General features: G+C 29.3%; 1 protein-coding gene across 2 annotated transcripts; it reads right to left on the reverse strand.

The window, feature by feature from the left end:
- Positions 1-8,391: 8,391 nt before the first annotated feature.
- LOC126674585 (transcription factor bHLH122-like) lies at positions 8,392-11,099 on the reverse strand. 2 transcript variants are annotated; one of them, XM_050369060.2, is made up of 7 exons: positions 10,930-11,099; positions 9,986-10,567; positions 9,374-9,678; positions 9,117-9,281; positions 8,944-9,009; positions 8,784-8,852; positions 8,392-8,693 (listed from the first exon to the last, which is right to left on the reverse strand). In XM_050369060.2, the coding sequence occupies exons 2-7, from the start codon at positions 10,545-10,547 to the stop codon at positions 8,637-8,639; spliced, it is 1,224 nt and encodes a 407-aa protein (XP_050225017.1). In that variant the 5' UTR covers positions 10,548-10,567; positions 10,930-11,099; the 3' UTR covers positions 8,392-8,636. The 2 variants fall into 2 exon arrangements, with proteins under 2 accessions (XP_050225017.1, XP_050225016.1); XM_050369059.2 differs by lacking the exon at positions 10,930-11,099 and having other exon boundaries at positions 9,986-10,853.
- Positions 11,100-12,341: the final 1,242 nt, after the last annotated feature.

Below are 12,341 nucleotides of genomic sequence, written 5' to 3' on the forward strand. Positions count from 1 at the left end.
CAAATCACTTGGAAAGTTGAAAATGTTCCATACCTCAATCAATTTCACCATATGTTATTTAAGAACAATTATTATTTTGAACTTACGGCCAAACGTGTATACCTTTAATCAAATTAAATATGATGAAATGTCATAGCATTAGGAAGAAATTAAAATGCAAAATATTCAATATTATACTATAGGAAAAACCATAAAATTATTCAAAACTTTAAAATTTTAAAATAAGTTTCAAATTAAAATAAAAGTCTATTATTACCTAAAAAATAAATTATTTTAATTTTTTAACTTTGTTTATAAAAAATACATTTGCAATATAGAGCATATAGAAATAAAATAAAAAAATTACAAGTATATTTTTGAAAAAAATGATCAGTTTAGTATTTATTTATTTTTTTATATTAAATAGACATGTTCATGGGCCGGGCTTGGGCGGGCTCAGGCCGGATTTGGTCGGGCTTTACTTTTTTAATGGCAAGGCCAAACCCACCCAAGCCTGGTTCGGACTTAAATATGTTACCCAAACCCGGCCCTCATACACTATTTTTTACGGGTTCGGGCGGGCTTATATTGATATTTTTACGATATTGCAAGTCCGAGCCCGCCCATAAAAACGAACTTTTTGCAGGCTCGAGCCGGACTTGAGACCAAATATTGGTGTCCAAATCCGACCCTAAGAGGACGGGCCTGGGTGGACGGACCGGATATCTAAACCCATGAACAGGTATAAATTTAAACAAGTTCATGAGAAAAATAAATAGAGTTCAATGAAATCCACTTGTTTGTTTTAACTTTGAAGCCCATTTTACTGTTAGCAGGCCTTGCATCATTGCATGTCCGAACAACGGACAAGGCCCATTTCAAAACTGTGTACTCGTGTAAATAGGTAAGATAGTCGAGATAACTTGCGAACTATTAAGAACTAGTCATGAGTCCCCGGAATCAATATCATATTTCATATAAATAATAATTTTATTAAGAAGTTTTTTTATGAAAAATACCAAAAAATAAAAAAAAAATGTAAATTAATAAAATAAATAAAGTATATTGTAATAATTTTAGTAATAGAATATTTTAATATATTAAACATCTATACTATATTTCTTTCTTCTATAAATTTTTTTATGTTGAATTTGTGCATGGTACTATTCATCGTAATAAAATGTGAACTGGTACCATGATTCTCATTACTTATAATATTCATGGAATTTCCTTTTGCGATTTGATTATTTTACAATTGATAATGATAAAGAAATTTGTTCATCACATGTTTTAAAATATGTGGTTTAATAATTGTATGTGCAAAGGTTGCATTTTTGTTTTTTTTTTTATATTTAGAACCAATTATAGTTATTAATTTAAATATAAAATATTGAATATATCATATTTATTTTTTAATATTTTTACATTTTAGTATCATATTATATTATTTTTTTAATTTTATATATGAATTTATAAAAAAATCGAAATATTTGTAGCTATTTTTCAAATGACTTTTAAAAATAATGTTGGATTTTTCAAAATTTAAGTATAAATTGCATCTATCAATATAATAAATAAGAAATAATAAAATGATATATGATTATTAGTTTAATTTATCTTAGTACCACATCTCAATAAAAATAACCTAAATTAATTTTAAAATTTTAGCTGCGATTTAACAATTAAATCAGCCAAAATTATGAATATTGCTCAAAAAACTACTATTTCATAAATTTACTAAAATAGTTTTCAGATAGAAAATTATAAGAAACAAATGTATATAACATGAATATTAAAGAAATATGAGAACGTATATGTAGAAATCACCAGCACCCGCACTACTTTAGAACACTTAGATGATATCCACAACTTTGTATTATCTAGGAAGGAATCTAAATCTAAATTGCAAGGACCTTATATATGTAGGTATAGCACATTCAGTATGAATAAACAGTATTAATTAATCACCAGTATGTATAAATTACCTGTATCATTGTATGTATAAGATCATCCCCGTAAAATAGAATGGTAGAATAGAATAATTGAAAATAGATGAGTTGAGTTTACATATGAAATTAAAACTGAACGAATTGTTTTTAAAGTGAAACTTATCACTTTCAGTCTTTCACAACAATTCAACTATTGAATACTTATCTAAAATAAAATGTATTTTGACCAATTAATGTTAATTATCTAATAATAAAAATTAAAGTAGTTTAAAAAATGTGGAGACTATAAGAATGCTCTATTTTGTGAGAATAAATGAGATGGCTCCGTTGGTCCTCTCAATTATATAATACTAGTCGTACGCCCGCGCATTTGCGCGGAATCTATATTTCATTTAATATAAATAATAATTTTGTTGAGAAATTTTAATACAAAGAATGCCAAAAAAGTAAAATTGAATAATATGTAAATAAATAAAATAAAAAATATTTATTAATTTTAGTTATACTTCTTTTTTAAATATAGAATATCTATTATATATATTTGTTGGAATTTTGTGCATAATGCTACTTTTCGTAGTAAAATATAAATCAAATATCATGGTTCTCAGTAGTTTACAATATTCATGAAAGTGGTTTGTGCGATTTTGATTCTTTTACAATTGACTACCATAACATTTTCATTTATTTATGCGTTAATTCATCACATATGCAATAGTAATATAGTTTGTGATATCTTTGAACTATTTTTCCTGCAAACAATAATAACAGTAAATTTTAATAACAAAATATTAGATATAAATTTAAAAAAAATTAAATATTCATAGCTATTTTTCGAATGATTTTTAAAAATAATATTTGATTTTTTTCACTATTTAATTAAGGTATCTTAGTATTACGTCTCTATGATAATAAGTAATCCGGCGTAACTATTTGTTTAAAAAATAAAAACAAATCAATGCATAAACATGGTGACTATAATACAGCAAATTACTAATTTTATTTAGTTCGATCTTTCACATATCCCTTTAGTAAGAATTTTATTCTTTTAAATTGTGGAATTATCCGTTGTGGAATTCTTCCGTATGAAAATTTTCTTATTTTTCAATAATGGGATTAACTAATGTAAAAGTGGTTCATCTTAATTTTTTTTTTCTAATTTAGTATATTTTCATTGAAATAATGTCTAATTTTTTTCTTTCATATTCCGTTTTCCTTAAATACAAGGAAAAAATTTTCAGGATATAAAAAAAGAAACAAACTTTAGAAGACCAAGCAGGCAAAGGACATAGCAAAACAAAAGCAATTTACAGATTAAATTAAAAATCAATGAAAAAAGAACTTCGAACACGATCACCGTAGCGCTATTTGTGAAGAAAATCACAAAATTGTGAGAGATAAATAATAAAGGAAGATAAGATTAATGGTACATAGAGATTACCTGTACCAGCACTATTTTGAATATGTCCATTTACATGTATGCTCTAGCAAGGAACTTAGATCCAATTATAATATGTACATACACACACGGGCTTTCCATTCTATCAAGTACTTCAGTGACCTTAGATGTGTATGTATAGCACATGAATGTGAACAAAACAATATTAGTATATTGGCTTAATACATAAGCGTGTCCCTGCACTTTGAATTTTTTGCACATAAGGTCCCTACACTTCATTATCCCTGTTATAAAGCCTTACACTTTGAATATCTATTAACCCGACGTCCTTCTGTTAACTTCTGTTAACGCGTGTAATTCACGTTTTATTAGTGCGAATAATAAATGTAGGCCAAAGTCCACGTCATTATTCTTTTGCTAAATAAACACGCCACCTCATCTTTTTCTTTTCCACTACTTCTTCTTCTCCTGCTTCTCATTTTCCACCTCAATCTCTCCCGCCTCAGATCTTCTCCACTGCTTCTTCTTCTCCTACTTCCTCTTCCTGACATGGAAGATATTGAAGAAATATTCCTAACTCTTCCTAAATGATCAAAATAAGCAATTCTACTATTATTATAAGTAGACCTTCCAGCTTCCCAGCTTAAAAGCTCAAGATCCGGCCAGTTATCCGGTCATTCCAATCTTTCGTTTGCGGCAAAATCTATATTTGAATGAGACGCTTTACTTGAAGTCTCAGTACCATCATAAAAAAGACGAAGAACATTATCCGTATCAAAATATAGCTTAAAGAAACCTGAACTGTAATTGCTCTCACTTCTCGACGAAACAAGCGACCAATTTTTGGTAATAGGCTGAAGAGGAAGAAGAGTGTTCGTCGAAAAATCGAAGCTTTGCCACAGTGCAACGCCGTTTAAGTTCTTTAAAACAAGATTGTCGTTTTCCTCAAGATACAACTCGGCTGAAGATTCTGAAATTGTATTGGTAGCCCAAACGGTGACTTGATCGGTGTATGATACGATGCCGAATTGTAGCAGAAATAAATGGGAATTTTTCTCGTTAACGGGATCGTCGCGGTATGCCGTCCAAACGACACTACAGTTGTTGCCGCATGATGGTTCGTTGAACCATAGGGCAAAGGAGTAGGTATTGTCGCTGACTGGGAAGAATCCGGCTATGAAAGTTGCGTGTGGGAAGAATCCGACAGTACAGTTTAATTAGACCTGGCTTTGTTAAGTGTATTATAACAAAAGGATCTCTGTTTGATTTGTGAAAAAATCTGGCTTTGTAAGCCAAAGAAGAATCACTATGCTGCTAAGGGCAACATGCTCTTAATTAGCGTGACAGTGATGGGCAATGTTGGTCTGATCTGATTTGCAGTGAATGAAGAACTTGTTGCAACGGTTATGAATATTGCAGCTATTAATCAAAAGGGAAACGGAAGCTGGAAATCTTGGATCAACAAGTCCCTAAATTTGAAGATATATTCTCACTAAATGAATTGAAGATAATAAGCTTTGTTTTTTGCAATTTTCAGTTTCACGTTTCAGTGAATTTTTCCCAGATTGAATTTGGTCAATCTTAGTTTAATGTCTGATTTTAGCCATAAACCTCAATTTTATTCAAATAGTGGTACCTTCTATTTCAGTTCTGCTTCATCTTCTATTTCCTGCCCTTTGCTCAAGTTTTTGTAACACTGTTGGAATTTGCTTCTTTTATTTTCCAGATTTTTATCTCCATTACTTCTCATATGAAAGCTTAAAAGGTTTCTCAAATTTGGGTCACATAAACAAAAAGTTAAAAAAGTAAAAGAAAATTGAATAAAGAGAAAAAGAAGTTAAAGTTGACCTTTTTGCACATAAAGTCTCTTCAAGTCATGCCACATGTGTATGGTCACTGACTTGTGGATGGAATTTCTAACGGCGTCAACACTCGCTTGTACTGAGGGATCACGGGCTACTGATTTAAGAAGTGTAGGGCTTTATAACAGGGATAATGAATTGCAAGGACCTTATGTGTAAAAAATTAAAAGTGCAGGGACACGCTTATGTATTAAGCCTAGTATATTCATTACCTGTATCAAATTATGCTGCAAAAAGAAAAATTCTTATTAGTTTCACCAGTAGAATATAATAGTTATTATGATAGAGAAGAATTGCTATTCATCAAAAAGTGAATCGGTAGAGTTTATAAAGACTAAAATTAAAATTAAACAAATTGTGTTTAAATAAAACTTGTGAACTTCATAACAACTCAACTGTTAAATACTTATCTAATAAATAGATTAAGATATTAATATAAATTAAAATCTGATAACAATTTAAATTAAAATAATTATATTATAAAATAAGTAGTTTGAAAAAGGTAGAGTTATAAGCTTAAACAAATACTAATATAAGTTGAAAGTGTAGATCAATCTTGTAAACACATATTAATCATGAATTTATATATACTTGAACCCAATAGTATATACTTGCTTGCTTCCATTGTAGCAATAGCTCCACTTTGTCTCTCATCCCCTTCCTTTTCTCCTTCAGTAAATATGAGAAGTTCATAAATTACTAAACTTGAAACACATTCATAAGAGAAGAACCGTGAGAATATAAAAATATGCAAAGTCCATGAATTAACTCTTAAGAGAGTTTATATAGAAATAGACTTACGTGTTTAGGATGAACACAATCTCTGTTCTATTAGATTAACTATCTATTAAATTAAAAATTAATGATAATTATCTAATAATCTATTAAATTAATAATTAATGATAACTATCTAATAATAAAAGTTAAGTAGTTTAAAAAAATTGGAGACTATGAGAATGCTCTATTTGGTGAGAATCAATGAGAGCGCTCTATTTTGTAGGAATCAATAAGAAGGCTCGGTTGTTCCTCTCAATTATATAAGTATATAGATATAGATTAATTTTAGGATTATTTGAGATCAACCTAATTCATATTGAGTCGAGTTCGATTCGAACTACTCCTACTCCAGTTAACTATCGAATCAAATTTAAATTTTGAAATACACAAACTTGATAAATTCATGAGTCCAATTGAATTTTAGTTAACTTATATATGTGTTATTCATAATTAAAATTTTATAATATTATATTTTTTAATCAAATTTTTGTTTTAAAATACAAAAATAATCAAGCTTGAATCAAGTCGAACTCGAATCTTAAATATTCTAACGAGTTCAAACAAACTTTGAATCTTAGATTTTAAAGTCGGATTGAGCTTGAACTAAATATTGTTTCAATTTGACTCGATTCGATTACCTCCTATTTATACATCCGATAAACCTGTTTAATCTTAAAATGTATTGACCAAGTCCTGGTAGAAGTCCTATTATTAAATTTTAATACTAATTAGTTTAATTATTTTGTGGTAAAATAATAATAATTGATTTCTAATAATATTTACTTTAAACATGTATATTTTTAAGTTTTAAAACTTAAAAGTTAAAATTTAATATACTCAAATAAAATTATAAAACTGTTAAAACTTAATTTTTTTAATTTTTCATAGAAATAGATAAAATTTCAAAATTTAAAATAAAAAAGTAAATTACTCCAGGGTACAATTGAAATACATAAATTTTGCAGGCATCAATCTATTTCCGCCTAATAAATGAAGGGGACAAAAAAAGGCAGAACATCTCTTGGAGTGGAAGAGAGGGCATGGAGAGGGGCATTTATGGACTAAAATGATGAGGTCATGGATGACCCGGAAGTCACTATTGTTGTGGATTTGGGCCCAATTGGACAGTGACTCATTCACTCGTTAGATCCAGCTGTGACCACACCACTCACCACCACACATTTCTTAGTTTCCACATCATCTAACTCAATTACTACTCATATTCTTTTCTATTTTTAGACTCTAAAATTTGGACCTCAATTTAAATTACTTTATTATTACTATTATTAATCTTAAATTGTTGCTTTCATTTTGACAATTTCTAATCATTTATAAAAAGCAAAAGAAGTATACTTGAATATGGCGTTCATTGTCTTTATAGTTAGCCGCGTAATCAAAAGAATTTATCCGAAAAGTCTAATCGACTATTCTTCATACTAATCCGAGCAGATTTTTAGAATTGGAACTTTTGTAAAAAAAATTACATCGTCGATCAGGACGGGTGCACGAGCCCGCTTGTGAAAGGTTCTACCACTGTCTATAATCATTATCGAATAACTACTTTGCATCTTAGGTGATGCTGCTTTCATATTAAGTTTATCTATAACACGCTTCGTTACACGAATATCCTTAAAACTTAAAGTTTAATCAACTGCATATTTAATTTACTATATGAATTTCATCAATCAATAAAAATTATTAATGGTAAAACTCTAAACACATTATAAACCTTTCAATTAGTTATAGAAATTATGATACTATATTAAATAATTAACTCATTCAAAAGATTAAATTGTTTGGTGAAATTGCAAGAATAGTATAATGATTATCTCAAACTGTAATCGCCTATTGCTAAATGGAAATTGTTAAAATCAAACAATCTCAAATTTAAACTTTTTCCTCCAAACTATAATTAAAAAAAAAAAATATTTCATAGGATTCACTTACTTCAAATGGGGCATTAGACAGTAGACAAGAGATAAAAAAGCAAAGAACAAATGGGGAAAGAACACTAACTAGTTCTAGCAACATCCTTTGACAGGGACTCAAGTGGTACCACATTTTTAAAAAAACAAAATGAGTGGAGCTCATTCAATTAAGAGGATTCTGATTAGATACATCAGATTATTGAAACTACCTTTTTATCTTTATGCTACAATTGAATCGATCTAATCTTTTACTTGAGAAGGAAATAGAAATTAAAGAAAAAAAACGTGTAAAATGTTACCAAACAGACCGTAAGAACTATGACGAACCTATAATTTTTTTATAAGATAGGCAAAATTGCACGTAAAGTTTACGTGGTACATAAAATTGATTTACGTGGTACATAAAATTGACAAAATATAAAATTTAAGCTAGACATATTATTCATTTTAAGATCGCAATATGCTTTACTAGTTCCGTCATGCATAAGAACTTCACTTAATTTGGTTAAAGCTAGTTCTATACAGTTTGTTTTATTTTCCATTTTTTGCAATAAGTTTTGACATATAATTGAATTGCATCTTACAGTTAGCTTTTAAATAGGTAATCTTCTTCTTTTTTCAGTGCAAAAAAGATAACCAAACATTGCTTTTATGCATATTTATATATATACCTAATGCAAATTCTTAAATAATTAGCTAACCTAATTTTATACAAACATCCAATTCGTACTTGCCATGTGTCCTGCTACTGCTGCTGCTTCATGCTTGTGCATGTACACTTGGCCCGATTCTCTGATAGTATCTATTAAAACAACAAAAAATAATATGTAAAATGATAGAGTACAGAAAAAGAACCTGTTTTAGGGTTTAATTTGGTGTAATAATGACTTACCTTCATCTGTCTTTGAAGATCTTTAATGTAGTCAACAGCCAAATCCAACATGTCTGATGTGTTTGTTTGCTGAAAATAGAAAAACAAAACAATTTGAATCAACAATTTAAATTAAAAATGGTGTAGAAATGAATAGATTTGAATGTAATTTAAATTGTACCTTGTCCATGTTCGGTACAAGATCTTGTAGTTTTCTCATGCGTTCGCTAATTCGAGTTCTTCTTACCTATATACGAATGTTAGGAATAATGATAACTATTGCTGCAGCCTCACCTAATAGTTTGAACTTTTAGGTGAATTGGTTATTTGACGGAAACAAAAATGAGAATTTACCCTTTCGGCAATGCTCCTTGGATGAGTGGCGCATCCGCGTTTAGCTCGAATCTTGCAAGGCACAGAATCTTGCAAGTACTTTTCAATTGCAGACAATTCTGCTGAAGTTTTTGGTAGACTCAAGTGATGAGCCAACATTGGAGGACGATTTCCCATTTCTCCATTCTATTCAATCACAAGAATTTTATTTTATAATATATACCAAAAATCAATGCTTAATTTTAAACGATGATTAAATAATGTGGTAACTAATTAACCTGAGTTTCAGATGCATTTAGACCAGAAAGTGTTCTATCATCATCAGTGAGTCTCTTTGAAGACATCACAGCCGAATCGTCCCAAGATCCGATCGGAAAACCTGTCACATAATTACTGCTTCGAGTTTCACTAAAACCGGCACTCTCAGGACTACTTTCTCTTATGTTTTTGCTACCCATTTCAGGAATTGAATTCATTCTTCCCAGAGGAGGCGGCGGTGGCGGTGGCCGATTCGCTGCAGAATAAGATGCTGCTTCTCTGTTGCCTGTTCCGAAATCTCCCAAGCCTCTTATTACAGCATAGCCTGTACCCACAAAACTATTTTTTAGTACAAATTTCATAACTTTTAGTCCTACCAGAATCTGAAATATGTCATTCAGAGTCAATAACTAGAAAGTTCAATATTGCACTATAAATCAAACAACTTGCTCTATTTTATTTGTAAAAATAAACTTTTTAAACCCCAATTGCTAGTTCAAATGATTGGTTATCTGAGAAAAAACAAAAAGAGTTTAACCAAATTATTAATACTTCATATAACACAACTTGCTAAGACAAAATCTTGACTCTCTGAAAGCATTTGCTGAATAATTTAGTCCAGAAAAACATACCATTTTCCATTTCGACATTTATGTTGGCAAAAAGACCAGCAGGCGAGCTACTATGACGAACAAGATTCGAGTTGCTCCCGCCGTTAGTCTTCATAAGAGCCGGCCTCTCAATTCCCATCGAATTCGCCATCCGAAAATCCATACCGGAACTCGAATTATGATCCGGTAGAGGCGGTTTCAATTGACTTTGATAAAAACTTGAAGAATATCTACTCTGCTGCTGCTGCTGCTGTTGGTGTTGGTGCTGATGCAATCTTGTGTTAGACAGAGTCTGTTCTTGCTGGTTAAGTTGTGAGACAGCTTCAGTAACCGGATATTCTTGCTTAATTGGTGCTTCAAAGTTCTGAGTTGAGATTGTATCCGTGTTATCCAAGAATCTTGCGAAGATTCTTTCAGTCTCGGGGCTTGATGGTCTATTGAGAAAATCATCAAGAAAATCTTTGTCTTGTAAGCTGGCGAAATACGAACTCGGAGCAGATTGATATCTTGTTAATCCTGAGTTCATTTGCTTCGGTTGATGGTCATGAACAAATTGATGGATATGTTGAAGATCCGACTCCATTTTTGTTTCTTGATTAAAGACTTTAGATTAAGAAAAAAAAAATCAAGAATCAAGAATTCAGAATCAAGAACCAGAGCAGCTCATGAAGTAGAAACAGAGTAAAAACAGAGATCAAAATTTAAATCTAGTAACAACCCACTTTACTAATATTGAATCATAAACCAACTCAACTCAAAAATACTAGATAATATTAACAAAAATTAATTAAACAACTTTTAAAAGCAAAATTCACAAATCAGACTATGACATAAACAATTTTTTTTTGTCTAAAGAAATGACAAATCTTGTAAAGATTGATGCCAGTGAGTATTTGCAGGAGAAGAAATGAAAATTCATTGACAAAAATAATTAAAAATAATTAAATAAAGAGCCATTTTCTTGCCTTCAATGAGTTTAGGCCATTAGAATAGTACTAGGGCCTGAAATTAGATCATTAAATTTGTTATATCTTTCTACCAAATTTGTTGACATTAATGTCCTTGCTATATGATGAGCTATTACAAGAGTGCCAACAAATCTATGTGAGGCAACATTTGTCTGAGTTTGTTGTTTATTTTACATGGGGAAGAAACACACGATTAAGAACTAGAATTTTCATAAATGGGGCAAATATATTTTAGGATTACTATATTGTCCCCTACCTAATGTGTGGCATTTTTTTCACCTTTTTAGAACATTTGGAATGATATTATATATATACTTCTAAAATAAATAAATATAATTTTCTAAAATTAAATATGAAAATTTTTATTTATAATTTTTTTATTAAATGATTAATTTAAAAGAATAATACTATCATCCTTTATTAATATCAGTTATTTTTATTATATTCTTTTAATTATAATAAATTATCACTTTATTTCGTATAAAAATTAATAATAAATTTAATTTAAATATTTATTTTTAATTCTAAAAACAATGTATGTTTTAAAATATATAACCAATAATGTTTATAATATTTAGATAATTAAATTAGATATACAGCAAGAATTAATAAAAATAAATAATTTGACTATTGTTTTTTATCTTTATGCAAATCAAATTTTAGTACAGAATTATATAGTGATTATATGTTATCTTATAAATTACTAAAGATCTTGTGGGTTAAATTGATCGATATATGTACTATAAAAAAAAGTAACGAGAGTTTTTGGAAATTCACGTTTGGGATTTCCCATTTCAACACTCCTTTCCACGTGTAGCGTGTTCGGACCGAGCAGCTAATTCTCCCTTCACGCATCTCACGTGGATCGGGCCAAATTCTCTCATGCATCTCACGTGGGCAGACAAAATTCAAATTGTGTGAATGGACAAAACTCTGATAACATGTTAGATTCTATCTTAAAATTAATTGGTATTAAGTGGAGGTGCCCAATCAATATTTAAAAAGGCTTAATTTCTTAAAAAACCCCCACCTTGCATTTTTTTTTCGTTTATACCCTGACCTTGTAAAAACACCATTTGTACCCAATTTTGAGTATTTATATTTCATCTCTACCCAAAAGCATTAAATTGTACTCTTTTCATTTGAAAAAAAGTTTAAAACAATCCTTCATTTTTAACTTATATACGAATTAGATATTAATGTTATTAATAGTACAAAAATACCATCTTTTTCAAAAAATTAAAAATAATAATAATTTTTTTTAATTTTTTTAAAAAATATTTCGAATTTTTTGTTAATTTTTTCAACTTTTTAAAAAATATTTCCGACAAAAAAAATTAAAAATAATAATTTTTTTTTAATTTTTTATTATTTTATCAAATTAAAAAAATTAATTAATTATTTGGATG

Source organism: Mercurialis annua, linkage group LG3 (assembly GCF_937616625.2).
Source record: "Mercurialis annua linkage group LG3, ddMerAnnu1.2, whole genome shotgun sequence".
In the NCBI taxonomy this organism is placed as follows: domain Eukaryota; kingdom Viridiplantae; phylum Streptophyta; class Magnoliopsida; order Malpighiales; family Euphorbiaceae; genus Mercurialis; species Mercurialis annua.